The sequence below is a fragment of the Amblyomma maculatum genome, chromosome 2 (assembly GCF_055883805.1).
Source record: "Amblyomma maculatum isolate TAMU_Amacu chromosome 2, ASM5588380v1, whole genome shotgun sequence".
NCBI lineage: Eukaryota > Metazoa > Arthropoda > Arachnida > Ixodida > Ixodidae > Amblyomma > Amblyomma maculatum.
Genome location: NC_139345.1, coordinates 23,673,534 through 23,692,553, shown reverse-complemented (window position 1 = coordinate 23,692,553; position 19,020 = coordinate 23,673,534). Strand labels below are relative to the sequence as shown.

General features: G+C 43.3%; 1 protein-coding gene across 4 annotated transcripts in view; it reads left to right on the top strand.

Annotated features, from left to right (window-relative positions):
- LOC146198132 (anoctamin-8-like) overlaps positions 1-19,020 on the top strand; it is a 58,291-nt gene that overhangs the window by 6,153 nt on the left and 33,118 nt on the right. For all 4 annotated transcript variants that reach the window (XM_084593461.1, XM_084593459.1, XM_084593458.1 and 1 more), the window contains exons 4-7: positions 2,392-2,508; positions 5,465-5,598; positions 10,748-10,909; positions 15,565-15,717. In XM_084593461.1, the coding sequence (XP_084449587.1) occupies positions 2,392-2,508; positions 5,465-5,598; positions 10,748-10,909; positions 15,565-15,717 (566 nt within the window). The remainder of the gene's footprint in view (positions 1-2,391; positions 2,509-5,464; positions 5,599-10,747; positions 10,910-15,564; positions 15,718-19,020) is intronic.

Genomic DNA, 19,020 nt, shown 5'->3' with positions numbered 1-19,020 from the left:
AGAACAGACATTGACGTCTCCGACTGTTGTTTTAGAAATTTGACCTTCAAGCACCAATCGCGAGATTAGTGTCCATGAGCCATGATGCAGAATTCACCTATACTAGCTAATAATTTGTAATTAAATTCTTCTCTCATGCAGTTTCAGTTCCAGCATCAGCTGCTAACTGATGGCTGTGATATCGCTGACGTGCTGAGGTTATGTGTCGCATCCAAAAACTGCGATGTAATTACTGCTTGTTCATTTCTTTGTTATGTTAATTTTGAACAGGCTTGCTTAAGGATGACTGTGAAGTAATATGGGCAAGGGAGCTACTGTACTGCAGTTTTTTTACACCTTCCAGGACCTTAGCGCATCATTGATATCACAGCTGTTGTTCGACAGTTGAAACTGAAACCGAAGCAGCATGGGACAAATAATTTAATAATAATTTACCACCTTTTTGCGCAACCCATGTATTCGTTCATGTTTATTAATACGCTGTGCATCATTCTACAGACATAATACACAACAAAAATTTGGTGTTTCTCCTCCTTTAATGTCATCGCAGGGACCACCAATCACATGACTTACAGTCAGCAAATTTAAGTTTATCCTTTCTCCTTGCACCACTCTTTCTAAAGGTATGGTCTCACAAGTGAATGCGCTATTAAAGAGGAAAAATCTGTGCCTCAAAAATTGGCTTGTGCTAGTAAGATTTGCCATTAATATAACTGGAGTGTGTGAGATAGCTAGTATAAAGATGTGCATCATAGCCGTTGTATTATGCAGCCTCTAAACAAATGCTGCTTTTATGAGAACTGCCCATCCCTTATTCTTGTGCTCAGGCGTTATCTGTCTTGTGTGTGCACTAACTGGTGGGCTACAGGATAGGTCCGTTTTGAAGGCCTCTTTGTTATGGGTTGGGGTCAGTTTTTAAGGCGAAAGCCTTTAATGGCTCATGCTGTCATGGACAAAGTGTGTCCCGCTTTTGTTGTGTTCTTATTGGCCGAGGCGGGATGCGTCCCTGCCATCTACAATGCCACACAAACGCCACCCGACAGTAGCAATGGTGTACCATCCAAACTCACACTTGCCGGAGAAAGTGGGATAGATACAGTGCCTTTCCTTTCCTGTAAGCCAATTATATGTAGCACTGCAACGAATGCCGATAAAAGACGAGAGGCAAATGATAGGAGAGGAAGGGTAGGCTTTCGCCATTCTCCTCTTAAGAGACATCTAAGAGACCCTCTAATCTTTTTTTTAACAGAAGTAGTCTTCACGTCATGTATTAAAGGGATCCTGAAATGGCATTTATGGTAATCTGTGCCAAATTTAAAGGTTCTGCGTGGACTCTGTAAATGACAAATAGTTTTTAAGGAGTGCTCCTGGCAGTCACTTGCAGCCAATTGGGGCAACACCTCACTGTGTGTTCATAGCCGCCCATATCCCATTCACATCAACTGGGCTTTTGGATGCGCTCTGTCATTGGATGCTTCCATATGACTGGCAGGACGAGGCAAGGCAAAATCGCAATTGGTTATTGTTATTTTTTCGTGCATATCTATGTGGGTTGAGTTGAGGCTGGCATCTTCAGTCTTGGGGAAGCTAGCTTAAAAGTTATTGAGTTGTTTAAATACCGGATGGAATACAGATTGTTCATACGCATTTGCCATGCAAAATGGCTTTTCATGGTCCTCTTAAACGTGACTGCAATGCCATTAACAGATATAGTCGGCACAAGGTCATTGCAATGAATATGCCACAAAGAGACAAGTTGGCAAGCGTATTTCAGTTCCTTTTCAATCTGTACTAGTTTAAGTGATTTATTAAGGTGCCTACCTGTGTGACATTGTTTATTCGTTACCACTGGATGCTTTGAACGATAAAATGTTGAGTGAAAATGGTGCAAAAAATACTTTGTGTCATACTGTGTAGCTTATGTCCTGAATTTATCATTTTTATTTGAGTGTGAGACAGGCAGGAGTGAAATGTGTGAATTACAAGCTTTTCAGTAGTTTTGTTATTGCAGTCTGTCAAAAAGATTAGTAGCAAAGTTATTGAGCATGAAGTTATTTTGTGCATGTGTTTTGTAATGAATCAAGTTTGAATATCTAGTGAAGCCTGTTCATCAATCTAAGAGACTCAGGATTTGTTACAAGGCCATGCTGTGCTGTGACAGGTTACGCTGGGAATAATTTCATAATAGTGGCCTTTCCCAATGTTTGCTTAGATTTCAAACACACAGATTTGTCTTGAGAACTTTTGCTGGATGTCTGGGTTGGTTTTAAAATCTTATTGTTAACATTTTTTATTTGTATGAGAGAACAAACGGTACCTGTCACAGCCTTATTGGAGACTGCATTATCCGATTTTGAATGTTGCTATGTTTTTTATGGTTTTAATTTTCAGTGGAGTGGTGCCTTGCAGAAGGCTTGCTAAGTCAGCTGGTAGCACTGCACTCTCCCAAGGAGCTGGACTGGCTCAAGCAACACTGGGTATTGGCCTTTTTTCGACAGCAACCTCTTGGTAAGGATAGCAGTGCCAGCACCCATATAGAACTCCTGAGATGCATTCTTTGTAAATAGACGGCCATTGATTTTACTCTGACAGCCACCTAGTTTGGCCATGCCCATGCAGCAAAAGTGTTATGTCTTGATAATATTCCATTTCTCAAAAATCTAGTGTTGCTTGTGTTTGAAATTATCATATCAACTAATAAAATTATATAATCATGCTGCGGCATTGACTTATCTTCTCTTTCTACAGGCTGTAGCCTTGAACAGTCTCATGAGCCTGTGGTAACGCCCTTGCTAGCATAAAATGGCTGCTTTAAGGACGTGTTTCTTTTCTTGAGAATGATCAATAATTAGTGGAGTCTCTAATCTAATAATCAAGGTTTTCAGCTATAATTGTTGTAATTGGTTTTTCAGTAAGTTGTTGACTGTCATTGGACTAACTGCTCTACATCCAGTCATTTCCTTGCCAGCTATTTCATCCACACTCAGATCTTGTACCGAGACAGTGTTGGCTAGTTTTTTCATTGGTATAGCATTATGCTTGAAACCAATTATTTACTAGTACCAACAGAAAATTGCTCGGCTTGGCGTTTGAAAGAGCAAGCTGCAGTTACCTGTATCACCATCTGAGTGGAGATATGGCCTGTAAATAAAGGTGCAGCATTGCAATATGGCTTCACAGGCTGCAGATACACTTCCGTGCTATGTTCTCTTTCCTTGCTACTAAATTCACAGGCAGTGTCTTGAACAAAGGACACACGTTCCTGCAGCATAATGTAATGATTTCATGATGCGGCTACTGGAGTTACTGGTCTCTACCTAACAAATGATGATGCCAAACCGTGCAGCTCGCAGAGTTTCTTTAATATTATTGGCAGACTCGCGAACTGGTGCAGTTTCTTTTTTTTTCTTCATGTGTTAATCATTTACTAATGCCAGAAACACTACTGTGCAAGCCAGGCCACAAAGTGAATTCCCCATACAAAATTCAAGTATAAGAAACTAGCGGACTAGGGGAGAGATTTTTTATTAGGCGTAAAGTTCAAATGTGCAGCTTTATGAAGCATGGTTCTTGTTCTTGTTTTTTTCCTTTTCTCATTTTGCTTTAACCTATTGCTCAATAAATTCCCTCTTTGTATTTGTACGTACTTGCAAGGATTTTAAAATTTTTTATTAGCTGTGATAAGGGTCTCTGTTCTTTACAACCTATGTTCCTGTCCTATGTAAATGTATTTACTGTATTTACTACCTTGCTAGAGTTTTTTTGCGATGACTACAGTGATAGGGTTCTAAATATTACCTAGAGGGATAGCTGGCACCACCATCTATGCGAGTTTCATAGCCACTTCTTCCACCATAGAAATGCCGATAAGACAATTCTAGTTATACTTGGCTTGGCCCTAATATGTAATTATGATTGCAAAAAAGTAAATATTTGTAAAATAAACATTTCAAGGAAATTTTGTTTCACAATCTTCATGTGCTTAAGAAAATATGCCTGCTGTACACTGCTATAGGGGATCAGAAAAGCAATTAGGAGTAAATGAGCGCAGAATTTGCCCATGGTTAAAGAGGGCTTGCCCTTCATGTCACCAGATATAGCCAACCTCCGAAATAAATTTCTTATCTTAACAGGCACACATTTTAGAGCAAATACTCTTTCAAATTATGTGTTAACGCTTAAAACAATACATGTTAGGAGTGTTGGTTTTATCATTGTAAAAAGTAAAAACATTTTGTTTGTGTCGTTTGCTATTCGTGTCCACGCTGCATGATCTAGTTTTTCGACCTAGGTCGAAATGAACAACGCAAATAGCAGTTCACAAGATCACAGACTTCCACTTATCATCCAGAGCAGCTGATAAATCTGCTCTTCATTGCAATGATGGGTCAGTGCTTATACGCAGTGAGAAAAAGTCATTCTTTCGAAGTCGTTCTTTAATTTTCGTTTGTGCCTCGATTGACATGCGGAACATGTGCTCATGACTTTATGTAAAATAATCAACACTCCCCGCAAAGAAACCAGATTACATCTATGAATTTTACTACACAGAAGCACAGTTACTGTACCTACTCATTCTTTACGGTGTTATTGCATCCTTCTGAAGCTTCGGATCTCAAATGTACTGCATGCTTTGCTGTATACTCAAACGACGCCATCACGCACAAAACGTCAATGAAAATGAAACGGGAGAACCAAAAAACCCAGCCTGTAGAACACTGAACAAGCCACATCCCAAACCTTGTCTTTGCGGCATGTCTTGGGCATCCATGGTGGATGAAGTGCAGGGCTGCCAGCTTTTCCTCTAGTTATAGTAAAAAAATTTTATGATTACAGTATCCATGAATGAGTAAATACCATTAACAATGCACCATCTATGCTGCGGCTTTGGATGGAATGTAAATGTCACACGGTATGTGGCTAAAAGAAAAATGTGGAGGTCTGGATCAGTTCTAATTTCTATAGGGCTTGCAAAATGAAAGCAGTCAGGATAAGGAGTTGACTTTTTTTTGCATCACAAGGAAAAATGATTGAGGGCTATACCTTTTGGTAACTGTCCTTTTTCAGGATACCATTGCCTGCCATCATGCGCAACTCCATTTTTGATATCCAAGAATGCAGTTAACGTAGAAAGACGGGCTAGTTAGTCTTGATAAGTAGAGTGCATATTTTGGCAGCGTAAAATTAAAGACAGGACTAAAGGAGAAAGACAAGGGACAAACGCTGATCCCTTGTCCTTTTGTCCCTTGTCTTTCTCCTTTAGTCCTGTCTTTAATTTTACGCTGCCAAAATATGCAAGAATGCAGCGTTCATAAGAAGATTTATGTATGAATAGGCTTTTCTTGCTTAGTATTCTTTATGTAAGTGCAAAGGGTGTTGCAGTATGGGAAATATTTTTGATGATTGTGGACAGAGCTTGAAGTAGGGCTGAGGTCTGTAATGATATCACTTTTTGTCCCATTAGAGCGTGTGCGGAACTACTTTGGTGCCAAGGTGTCCATGTACTTTGCATGGCTGGGCCACTACACCTGGGCCTTGGCTGTGCCGGCCATTGTTGGCCTCCTGGTTGGCCTCTCCTGTGGCTCCCATGGGCAGCAGGTGAGCCCCTCTGGGATGGGTTTTGCTGAGGGACCACAGCTGAAGGCTGTTGATTCACAAGGGCGCTATTCATACATAAACAGCAACAGGCGGTTTTGTCATGGCAGTGTTTCAACTTTATTGCATATTGTTTTATAATCACCTTAAGGTGCTGCTTGTATCCTTTAGTTTTAACACATTTTAATATGAGGAACTACATATCTTTTTGACGTTATAATACTAAATGGTTTGTAGAAACCATGGGGTAGCTCCCACCTCATTTGGCTGCCCTTACCAAATTAGATTAATTTAGGGTAACACAAATGTGATGAAATTGTCTTCAAACTAAATAATTGCGCAAAATTTAATCTGCCACGTTTTATTATTTAAATCTAGACAAAGGCTGTCAAGGTGGCATTCCAGGTATGCAATTTGCTTTCTAAACTGTGCACTGCTTTCACCTTTGTAAAATGCACTGCATAAGGATTTTCTGCCCATTATCTGATACTAGACACGGGGAAGTTTTATCTTTCCTTTGGCTTGAGCAGAAAGCAAATGGGCAGCGTGCTTTGATTCGCCTACAGCAACTCCTTTTATGGGCGGCAGGGCATTAGCAGGCCCACCACCTGAATGGGTAATAACTCAAAGAAGCTTACTGGTTCTTTACAGCAGAAATAATGCCACGGCCACCGCTGAATGCCTTCAGCTCTCACTGCTAGTGTTTCCTTTGACTTTTTGCAGTCTGAAACTTCTACCTGCTTTGTAGTTATTTCAGCCGGAAACTTTTTTCGTTGTTGGGCACTGCAGAAGAAAACATGTGGACAAGAACAACTTGTAGAAAATTTATTTTTGGTCCTTCATTATATGTCCAAGTGTTTCAGAAATGTCTTGGCAGCCTGTGGTAGTGCTCAAAGCACTTTCCTTGGGGAAGTTCACGATTGTGACTGCAAGTTTTGCAGATGAATGCTTTTTTTTCTGCTCTCTCTTTGTTTTGCGGCTACAAAAAAACAGTGCAGCCTACGCCGCTTTGACCAGGGACCTTGTACGTAAAATGAGACCTCCCAATCAGCTGTTCTTCTCAGTCCAGATGCTCAGGGGGCCCCGCTTCAAATTAGGAGCCCTCTCTAATCCACCAACTGTTCGATCAGGTGGAAGTAGTACTGCAGGTGCCACTGCAAACTTAGTCCCTGTTTCAGCTGCTGCATCCTGATAAAAATTAAACTGTTGATGATGTAAACTTCTAGAAGCCAGAGAAAGAGCTTTCTCCAACATTGCATGGATTTGCGATAAGACACGTAGCTCCCAACCTCAAGTTATTAGGTTATGTATCACCAGAGCTGCTGTCGCCCAGTCTTCTTTGCCATTGTAGGCACTTGATTCAATAAACTCGTCATCATCTTGCTGCTAAGCTTTGCTGCCAGCAACACAGATATGCCAAGTCTCTGAGAGAGAGAAAAAAAAATAGCGCACAATGGCTGCTTCATAGCGTAAAAACAGGGGTGGAAGTGCTGCTCCATTTGCTTCATTTTGCTTCAAACTGCTTTCCCTGCTCCATCTTGCTACAAAATGCAATATTGCTCCAAAACTGCTTCAAAGCTTGACATTTTGTATGGGGGGCCATCGTAGTCAAAACAATAGCACCACACTGGTGGCAGAGGTATAAAGGATCTTGCGCTTGGCCTAATGTAAAATTTTGATGAACATAAAAAAGCATGGAGCATAATAAACTTCTTTTTTTTTTTTTTTGCAAGCAGATTTTAAATGAGCCACAAGTGATTATAATGAAATAATTGCAAAAAAATGTTCTGTGAAAATGACAGCACATTCTCTCAGCCTTTTAGATCACTGGCGATGAGAAAAGCGAGAGCATTGAGCGAAGCAGACATCACAAACTATCCAGAAATGTGGCGCAACAAACACAATCACATGAGAAGAAGCACCAACCTCAAGTTGTTATTTTGAGATCACAAACTACAACGAGCTGTTAGGAAACTTGTCCAGAGCATTGAGCGAAGTAGACATCACAAACTATAACGAGCTGTTGGGAATCTTGTCCATCTGCAGAAAACTGCACGAGCTGTTCTAATGGTTCTGCTGTGAAAATAAGAACATACTTCGCCATCAAGACTCCTTGTTAAGCACAAGTGTGTCAAGCCTATGCCAGATAAAATCATACTTGAAGTGTTATGGGGTGGTGCCACGAAGGTGCCAATCGCGAGAAATGATCCCAAGAGTGTTGGAAAGCTGTACAGGACCTATCACCAACATATAATAAAATTAAAATAGCCCTGGCATCACTCAATCAAAAACACAAGTCACTGGCACAATGCCGTGAAGTAAAGAATTTAAAAAAGGAAAATGCTATCCTTCAGTGCCATCTATCCTCCCTGGAGGCACTACTGACTAAATTTATCGACGCAGGAGTAGGTTCAAAAAGGATATGCATAAGATAGAGCGCAGAAATGTGCTGCTAATTGTTAGAAAATCCAAACTAGTGGCGGTGCTTCAGCATATTAAAGCACTCCGCACTAAAGTCTGTCAAGTAAAAATAGTCAAAAGCTTTTTGTCACACTTGGTGTTCAGTTGCGAAGTGTAGCAGCAAGCAATCTTTTTGCTGCTGGTCTGTTCCAAATTATTTCTGAGTTCAGCTGTGGATATTTTGAGCATCTGTACAGTTTTTTTCTTTTTGCCTTGCCTAATCAGAGATGTGTGCATAGGCAGCATAGCATTGAATTTTGAATAAAAAGGAACCATATTGGATTCTTTTGTGTCTGAAAAAAGAAATTGCAATTATTAAATGTGTTTAACCCTAGAAACAAATTCCAAAACATAATTTCAATGCTCCAAAACTTTCGTATCACTGCTCTAAAGCTGCACCGAAATGGCTTTGTTATTGCTCCCTGAGCTACTTCAAAATGTTTGAGGCTACTTCTACTCCTGAAATAAAAGTATTAGTAAGAAAAAAGTTTTTTTTTACTCTTTGAGAGATGGGGCTTCTTGCATAGTTTGAAGAACGTGTGCTATTCAATCACAGAAAAGCATATTGCTTAGGGTCCAACAGGGGGCCAAAAACAGTTTTAAAAAATTAAGGGGACGCTAAAGCTCTCTTAAGGCACTGAAGGTATGATGCGACAACGTTAATGCTTCCCGTTCGTGGTCCTCCTAGATCCTCATTTATGTACATGCCCTTTGCTACTTACTTAATCACTAATTCCTTAATTTGTGGCCCTGTTTCTCACACATACTCATTAGTGTACATTCGTAAGCCACAACATTGTATGACAGACCATCCGACAACTATAGAACTGTGGTTTAACCGAGCTATACGAGCATACCTCCATGGTCCAGGAGTAGTTTGCTTGACTTAGGATACAAGTGTCCTGAAAAGTTGGTTCCCGTCTCACCCTCCCACCTCAAATGAGGTACCCGAGTTGGTAACTGCTCCCAACTCTGTCATACTTCATGATTGTGAAGGTTCTCAGGAACAAAGATAAGAAATCAACACACAAGATGGAGACACTTGGAAAAAAAAAAACAACTCTAATTTAACACTGGGAAAAAAAAAAGCCAACACATGCAAGCGAGAAAAGGAAAAACAGAAAACGCACAATAAACAGGAAAATAATCTACAAAAGAAAAGAAAAGGTACACTCAAATGTTCATGTCCTTCGAAGTGGCGGTGTGTCTGGCGGAGTCTGTACTTCTGGAGGCATCCTGAATCGACGTGAAAGTCCTGCTGTAGAGCACGGCTGCTCTGCATCAGGCCTCTGTACTGCAGCCTGGATCTATCAGCTACCCGTCTCTATTGCATACTTCAGATGGCTGGAGCACCACGTGCTTGTTGCTTTCTCCATATAGCACTTTCTTGACGCGCCACGCATTTGTTCTACCCACTCCTCTTCATCGTCTTCGGCGTCCTTCTTGTGTGGTGCTTGCTCCTCACAATGGTCTTGTTAACGTCACACAACTTGATGATAAACCACTGCCTGTCCCTGTCACCGGCCAACCACCATCTGCCAGAAGCATGCCCGTGATTTTTCGCTCGCAATGCCAATGCCAGATTTTGTGGAGAATGTGAAAACGCTGTTACATTAAAGCATTTAAACTCAAGTAGAATGATAATTTCATATCCCTCTTTCTGCACCAACCTGTTATCAAGTTAGCTTCAATGCAACTCTTCTGATGCTTTGTATGGCAGACACTAATTTTCTACTGGTATTGTGGTCAGCTGTTTATAGTCTGCTGAAACGGTATCTTTGACATCAACCCAAAGTGTGCTGTGGATGACAGCAGTTGCTATGCCGTGGCATATGATTTTATTTTATAAGAGGCCTCATGCCTCACTACACTTCCACCAGGGGGTCACTTCCTAGGCAGTGTTCAACATGACATAGCTCCAGCATGCTTGGCAATAGCTGTGCTTACTAGACTCCCACAGCACTGGCTACGACTAAGCTGTCGGTGCATGTGTGTGGCAAGTGCCATGTGCCTTAAGATACTCTAGACACATCACACCCCTCCCAGCAGCAAACATGGCAGCTGTAGTGATGCAGCGGGAGTGTGTGCTCATCTTCCTGTTCCTCTCCTCACAGCCCTTTTGCTTATCACGGCTGAGCATAACAAGCACCAGTTACCACTCAAAATGGCAAATATGACAGTAGCAGTGGAGAAGAGGCAGTGAGGGTGATTCTTCCCTTTCCCTTCTTCATTGTGGGTCCACAAATGAAGGGCACCATTTCTTCCCACAACATCGCTTAAGTGGTTGCCTCGTGACATTTTTTGTAGAATGTGCAAAACACGCCTGTTTTCAGTAACAATAACTTCCTGCTGACACCTTTATTTCAACCAGAAGCTTACGATCATGGACATCTACACCTACTTACTGTCGAATAGTAGTGGAAGTAGTATGAATCAACTAGACTGTCTTCTTTTTAGTTAGAGTCGTAGGAGTGGCAGCAATGGCAGCAGCAGATTCTAGCATGGCCACTGAACCTGTCCCCAGTGGCTCAAGGAATTTCTGTTATGAAACTTTATGCTTTAGAGGTGCTCTTGGTGGCAACATTGATCAACAATTTCTTTGAACCACTAAAGTGCAGATTCAGCTCACCATGGAAGGAAGGGAAGCCTTCCCCATCTTCAGCACTGCTTTCTCCCGGTTACATGTGGCCAGGCGCAAGAGGATGCATGCCTGGTGGGCTTTGCACTGCTCAACATGCTGTGGGCGACCATCTACCTGGAACTGTGGAAGCGATACTCGGCAGAGCTCTCATATCAGTGGGGCACCCTGGACGAGCAGAGTGAGCTACTGGTAGAGCCCAGGCCCCAGTTCAGGGTGAGAACTGAAACATGCACGCTGGTTTGGCCGTACTGTATTAATGAACATGGGAATCTTTCTAGGGATGTTTGTGTCTATTGCCTCTAACTGACTCATCAGATGCTTGAACAGAATTGGAGAGGATGTGATGGTAGCAACAAACCAAGAAGTTGACATTGTTTAGTTGTGGTTACAATGCCACTAGTTTTTTTATATTTTGTGGGATTCAAGCACCTCATGGTTGCTTCACAGCCTCCACCTATGTCCGGCATTGTCTCCTTTCTCTTTACTCCACCTCCGGCAGAGGAGAGACAGCCAGATAACTTGTCACTGTCATTCGGTCGGAACTTCACTCCTGGCTTACCAATGGCCTTTTACCATTGGCACATTTTAACAAGAATATGGGACTCACTTGAACAGCAGCTTTTGTGCGATGGTTCAAAGAGGCCCAGCAGTGAAGCTCCTCCAAGACATTTCATTGAGCATACACTACTATTCCATCCATCCATACCATCAATCAGGTGATAGAAAAATGCTCGGAATATAACCAGCCCTTATACATAGCATTCATTGATTACGAAAAAGCATTTGACTCAGTTGAAACCTCGGCGGTGATGCAGGCATTGCGAAATCAGGGGGTAGACGAGCCGTACGTGAAAGTGCTGGAAGATATATATAGTGGCTGCACAGCAACCATAGTTCTGCATAAAGAAAGTAACAAAATTCCCATAAAGAAAGGTGTTAGGCAAGGAGACACAATCTCCCCAGTACTATTCACAGCTTGTTTAGAGGAAGTATTCAGAGACTTGGAATGGGAGCAGTTAGGGATAAGGGTAGATGGAGAATACCTCAGTAATCTGCTATTTGCTGATGACATTGCTTTGCTAAGCAACTCGGGGGATGAACTGCAAATAATGATTGATGACCTAGACAGGAAAAGTAGAAAGGTAGGTTTGAAAATCAATATGCAGAAGACTAAGGTAATGTTCAACAGCCTCGGGAAGGAACAGCAGTTTACATTAGGTAGCGAAATACTGGAAGTAGTAGGCGAATATGTCTACTTAGGACAGGTAGTAACCGCAGATCCAGACCATGAAAAGGAAATAACAAGAAGAATAAGATTGGGATGGAGCGCATTTGGCAAGCACTCGCAGATTATGACTAGCAGCTTACCGGTATCGCTCAAGAGGAAAGTATACAACAGTTGCGTCTTGCCTGTACTCACCTATGGGGCTGAAACGTGGAGGCTAACCAAGAGAGTTCTACTTAAGTTGAGGACAACCCAGAGGGCTATGGAACGAAAAATGGTAGGGGTAACATTAAGAGATAGGAAGCGTGCAGATTGGGTCAGAGAAATAACTCAAGTTACCGACATTCTAGTGGAAATTAAGAAGAAGAAATGGACATGGGCAGGACATGTAGTGCGAAGAGAGGATAACCGATGGTCGCTGAGGGTAACAAACTGGATTCCAAGGGAAGGAAAGCGTAGCAGGGGGCGGCAGAAAGTTAGGTGGGCGGATGAGATTAAGAAGTTTGCAGGGGTCAAGTGGATGCAGCTAGCACAGAACCGGGTTAAGTGGAGAAATATGGGAGAGGCCTTCGCCCTGCAGTGGGTATAATCAGGCTGATGATGATGATGATGACACTACTATTCTTGTCTGGTGGCCTCACTACCATGTAGACCAGCGCATACTTTACTTGCCAACTAGGGTCCTGGGGCTTACTCAAGTTACAGTGAGCTCAAGCCTTTGTAGTGGGGCCTAGCGATCCTCGGCAGGCATACCTTGCTTTGACTGCCCACTCTCTCTCGAAGCGGCCCTGTGGTCGCCATAAGAGAGATCACATAAAGCCCCTCAATAAACTACAAGTAGCGCCAACATGTGAAGTTTGCCGCCCGCCTCCTCTCCGGCGCTCTCCTTCGTCGTTCGACACTCTCATTGGCCGAGGGCTATCACGTGCTCGCGCGCGCTTTTTTTTTTGCTGGGCGTGCAGCTTCCTCCTTTCCAGCGGTGCGGGCGGAGCGCGCACGTCACATATCGCCGTGTGTTTTGCTGCCATGCGAACTGCTGCTAAATTGTTCTCCTCCGCCGGCTAGTTAATTTTTTTTTTCAAGCATGGTTGCGCACTTTGGCCGGCGGCTGATAGAAGCACGGAGGTGAAGGCGAGTACAACCAACGCAGACATCGCATACGAATGGTGTCACACACTGACAGTTTAAAGCGGAACCGTATCAGCGCAAGATATTAAAAAAAAAAAACTGCTACCACGCTTCTCAAGTTTAATGGTAGCTTAAAGTTCAGCCAAACCTGCAACGAAACCGCACGGACTGCAGCTTCCGCCGCCTAGTTAAACTTTTTTTTCAAGCATGTTGCGCACTTTTATCAACGGCTGATGGACTCAAGGAGGTGAAGGCGAGCTAAACCGACGCCGAAATCGTGTACATATGGTGACACACCATGACAGCTGAAAACAGCACCGTCTCAGCACAGAATATTAAAAAAAAATACATAACTGCTACCACTCTTCCCAAGTTTACAGGTAGCTCACAAGTCAGTCAAAGGTGCAAAGACACCACACAGACTGCAGCTTCCGCCGCCTAGTTAATTCTGATCTGCAGCTGAAGTTGAAAATACATGGAAGACAACTGCTGCCACACTTCTCAAGTTTACCGGCAGCTCGCAATCCAGTCAATGATGCAAAAAAACCATACACAGACTGTTGCTAAATTGTTCCTGTCCGCCACCTAGTTATGAATTTTTTTAAAGCATGCCACTGAGTTTGGCCAAGGGTAACGAACTACGGACACACTGAAATGACGGCGAGTTGAACCAACGCCGAAATCGCGTGCATGTGGTGTCAGACACTCACAGCTGAAACTATTTTGGCGGGAAATCCCAGTCAACATTCAGTAATTATGTTTCAACAGTGAGCAATATTTTAACCTGAACACATTGCGACAAAATGCAAGCTGAAATGCTCTGGTGAGACCCGGCGCCAGCTCTTTTACCGGCGCACGGCCGTCTCGATCGGCGCGCGCGCTGATTGAGACGGCCGGGACCAGCGCCTGCTCCGGAGAGCGCGCGCTAGTCGCGCACCCCGTAGGTGGAGCCACGGTCGAAATGCGAGAGGAGGAGCGGCGCCGCCGGAGGAGGAGAGAGGAGATGGCGCTACTTTTAGTTTATTGAGGGGCTTTAAAGGCCCACTGTCCACCCTCCGGTCGAAAATATTTTCTTCCCCGGTGACTGTGAGTCTTCGCCTCTAGAACGCAAGGCCGCAAAATGTTTTTGAAAAGAGTAACTAATAACGCAGTTACAGCCACCGCAATCACCCGATTCTGTCATGCTTCTCTCCTTCCGTTCCCTCGCAAAGGTTTTTCACTCTCCTGCCCGAGATCGTCTAGCCTCCGCAAGACAAATTGCCCTTCCTCCTCCGCGTTTGGCGGGAGGTGGGGCGTGGCTCTCCGCGAGCGCGAAAAAGAAAAAAAAACGGCCGAGGGAGCGCGCGCCGCTAGATTCAGTCTGGCCGTGGCAAGGGAAAAGCGCGCAGCGAGCGGTAGACACCCATCCTTCTCCCGTGAGTCAGCGAGACGGACCAATGGACGTTGTTCGCGGTACGTATGTCATTACTGTGGCTCGTTGGGCCAGCGCAGGAAACGGGAAAGCTGGCTTCCCGGAGGAGAGCATGAGAGAGCTTTGAATTGTATTTTCGATGCTTTGCGGCGCGCGTGTCACTGTAGCGTTTTGCACAGACTATCTCCGGTACCTGATCGAAACACTGGGCTCCTTTGCTTAAAAGGGCCTTCCCTGGACAGTGGCCCTTTAAGATCACAGCATTGCCCAGTTGCACGCTAGTGGCGCGCATTTCTCTTATTGGAGCCTTGCTCCTCGCATGCCCCCAGAATGAAGTGAATGTGAAATTGTGTTTCACTCGAGGATGGTGTGAGTAAGCATCTCCATGGTGAACGTCGAGGCTTGTTCCATAGTGTTCCATAGCAGTCCTTCCTGTGGAGGCCGAGCATGCTTATGGTGATGACTGGTCGGAACCCTTCGCTCTCGCAAAGCTCAAACCTGCAGTGGTTGTTGGCTTGTTTCCACCATAGAAACCACAGTCTCTCTCACTGTCATGAATTTTTACTCAGTTTTATACTAGCTTATAGATTAACTGTCCACTGGAAGTTCCTCGATGTTCCATGTCCTGACTTAAAACATACGGTTTACAGAAAATTAGCCATGAGCAGTGGGAGGCGAAGCTGGCTCGAACAGAGCTCCCCCTTCAGCACCAGCTGATCAATCAGGCCTGGAGGGCCCTATTCGCCAATGGTTTCCCGGACCTGGGTGAACCACCTGTGCAATTACTTTATATTAATAAAGCTTATTCGCTCTCTCTCTCTTCTAATGAGTTGTCATTGCAGCTGTACAGAGTGTCCAATGGATGCAGTGTGGTAGCTGCTGCATTATGAGCAAGCATTTCCTATGTAGGACTGGAAGCATATAGCTGGTGTCCGTGTAAATCAGTGGCTGTCAAGTCATGACAGCTTGTATTATAGCCATTTTAGGAGTACAGATGCTACGTTATGTTAATTAGTTGTAGCCACTGTTCGTAGTGAGTGCATTGTTTAATTGAACCAATGTTTTGACATTGACATTCATGCTGCCTTGTGCTCTTTTGTTCAGGGTGAGCCGAGCCGCAGCCCCGTGACAGGGCGTTTGGAGCCAAACTATGCCGGTTGGAAAAGGCACCTGTTCCGCTACCTCGTGACACTGCCTGTAGTGGCCTTCTGCCTTCTGATTGTGGTGCTAGCTGTTTTCCTCATATTTCAGCTCCAAGTGAGTGCTTATTGGTTCATAATTGCTCATGGGCACATGAACGATGTGAAAACATGCATTTTTATATATTTATATTTCTACATAATTACGCTCATATTGAGAAACCTGTCTGTATAAGCATTTGTGCAGTTTTTTTCCTTCACTAAAGAGCGAGGAAAATGAAATAAATATACAGCAGCATAACTATTGAGAGAACATGTGCTATACAGCGCGTCTGATGGCTACAGAAGAATTGTGAAAATGACGATATGACAAGCATTCAAAACTGACTGTAAACGCTCTATAAATCATGCAGTAAAGGAAAACTGTAAAAACCCTCTCTTTGTGCTCTTCTTGAATACTATCATCAGAACTAGAGTGAGTTGCATGTTTAATGCAGGAGCCCCAGGCGTATGGCGCGCACTCATGGGGCTTGTATTGGTTGTTTGAACATAAGTCGTAGACACTTCCAGTTGGTAATGCTGCAAACTGCTGACTGGGAATGGGCAAAAACCTGTTGACTTGCGTCAACTCAGACATTGCCACTGCTGCAGGCAGAAAGGAGAAAAATAGAAGGGCGTATTATACATGTCACAGCCACTGTGACACATCAAAACTATGACGACAGTAGTATATAAATGATCATGATTGAACCAAACAGATGCAGTCAAATGCATCCATACTGTCCTGTAGAGCATGATTTAATGCACAAGTTGATTTTTAAACGAGTCACAAAATCTCTGCTTTCATTTCCTACCAAACATCACAGTTCAGTATCACTGAAGTTTACTTTGTGAACTGCGCTAGCTTGTAAATTTACTGCGGTAGAACAGCACTGTGAACGCAAAAGGATAGAGTATGATGAAAGTTATTGTGGTATACGAAACATTTGCTGGTGACTGCTTTATCCTCTCTAAATAATGCGGCATGAAGAGGAGTAGGACATACGCTGAAAAAATTTCTGCTGTTTCGGACAGGCAGATGTGGTTTAGTGAGTCTCTTGCAGCCACAAGACATGCAGTGGAAATGCTGCAGGAAGAAAGTTTGTCTTTGCATGACAGTTTGCATGCCTTTTGTTCTCTTTGGGCAGAAATCATACACTTGTTACTGAACTGTGACAAAAGTTTCCACGGCTGTCATTGTGGAGCATAGCACGTATCAGTTAGAGTGTCTATAATCATTGTGCTTGCTTGTTAACAACAAATTTTCTTCATTGCCTCATTTGTGGCCTATTTTCAGACGTATGTTGTAAGGCACTTGGCATCATTTATTATACAGTAAACTTTCATTAATTCGGCCTTCGAGGAACCAAAAAAATTGTTCAAATTAAATGAAAATTTGAATTATCGAATGAGCCTGAAAAGAAATTCTGAAAACCATTTGCATCACAGCAATATTATCTAACAAACATCTATGTGATGATTATCTGCATTTGAGATAAAACCCGCATTGGAAGGGTTTTCTCAATTTCATCAAATGCTTTGCTTTGAGCACACTATCAGGAGCGTTGAAATGCTCCAAAATGATAAAGGCCTCCGCTACTCTTTCCGCAGTGCGGCGCAGTAGCAGTAGTACAGTATCCTCATAATATCACTTTCTTGATGGTTGTCTTAGGCCACTGTCTCTTTTTTAAATTATTAGCAGAGACATTTATACTTGTCTGTGAACTTTGTAGTATAGTCAAATTCAGACTTAGCTAACCTTCATGTAGCAAGCGGCTCTATATTATGAAATTTATCGGCTCTTCTACACCACCTCCACTGCAGCACATCTATTTGAGAACTCCGTCTAACGAAGGGGTTGGAGCAGTTGACCTTGATATAAAAAAAAAAAAAAACAGTACACTGACTCTTTGTTAGCTAGCGCTGAGTTACTGGAAATTTGGCAGAACTGTGTGCAAGTTTCGCAACGATGAAACATGAACTGACGTGAGAGGAATGTCTGAGGTTGCAACAAGCAACCATAGCTGATACAGTGCACCATGCTCCATTGCCGTCGGTGCACCTACGGGGAAGAAAGAGTAATCTCTGGTACTTGGTCTCTAGAACAGTTCATGCTCAAATTGAGCGAGAGATAATAGAACATACAAAAAAAGGCATGCATGCCTATCACCACCAGTGGATTGCTTGCGAGTTCCCAATGCTGATAGGTGTCGCACGTTGTGAGGGGAACAGTGGGCAGTTACTTCAGGTGATGAGTTCATTTCCTGGGGCAGCTACGGCAGGCCGACTGGGAGCTGGAACGTTTGTGAAGACGCAGGTGGCCGCATGGCTGATCAAGCTCTAGTGGTGGCGGCGTAAGCCTGCACGCTTTCCTCTAGCCTGGTGTCTTCAATTATCCCGCCTCTCCCATTCTCCCAGCTCCACTCTCATGTTAGGCGTGCCGCAGCAAAGGTGGTGGCAGCTGCTACCGCAGTGGCGCTATCAGCACATTAATGAAATAGTTCTCTGCATTTGGGAATTCAAGGGATGAGAGCTTATCATAAACATTTTTATTGTAACTTCACCTGCATATACTCCTTATTTTGGTTCCCATTCTGTACTGTCCTTTCAAGTCTTCACGCGAAACGAAAAAACCACTGGCTAGTTTTATTGCGACTGGGTTCAACTGTGTTTTAGAAGCAACCTAAAGTATGAAGTAAAATGGTTTTTATTCCCTGCTTTTCCAGTAGTTTTGCATTGCAGGGCAACTGATTTGATTCTCCTGTCACAAAATCGGTACTTTATCATTTATACTTGAAGCTGTTTGGTAGTTACGTGCCTCTTAAAAAATATCAGATGAAGTTATAGATTTTGAAAATATTTTTGTGCATTTCTTCATATGCTTTCTGTCTGATCGCGCTGTCAGCTGACATTGCTGGGAAGGTAGAGGATGATGAAAACTTTTTATTGAAAGGAAAAAGGGAGGGGGATTTATGGGAATGTTGGTCAGATCCTTAGTCTGGGATTCTGTTGGCTAAGGCTGCCGCCCTCGCTCTTTCCACAAGGGCTCGCTGGTCCTCAAGGTCTGAACTGGACAGGGCTGCCTCCCATTGAGAAGGCATATGAAAACAAATATTACATTTCAGACCATAGGGAGACACTCGAACAACAATGACCTGAAAGCATCAGTTTCCTGCAAGAAGTTTTAATGTGCACTGTAAAATCTGGACATTAGTTGCAGCAGTAGCACGGGTATAAGTTCTCATCAGTACAAAAGCAGAAGTGTGATGTTGCAGCCGCAATGGAATGATTGCATTTGCTGCTGAATATCAGTGTAGTGTCAATATAGGTGTGTGTGTACAGCTGTCCTGTAAAATAACTTTTTCTATTCAGTGGAGGCCAT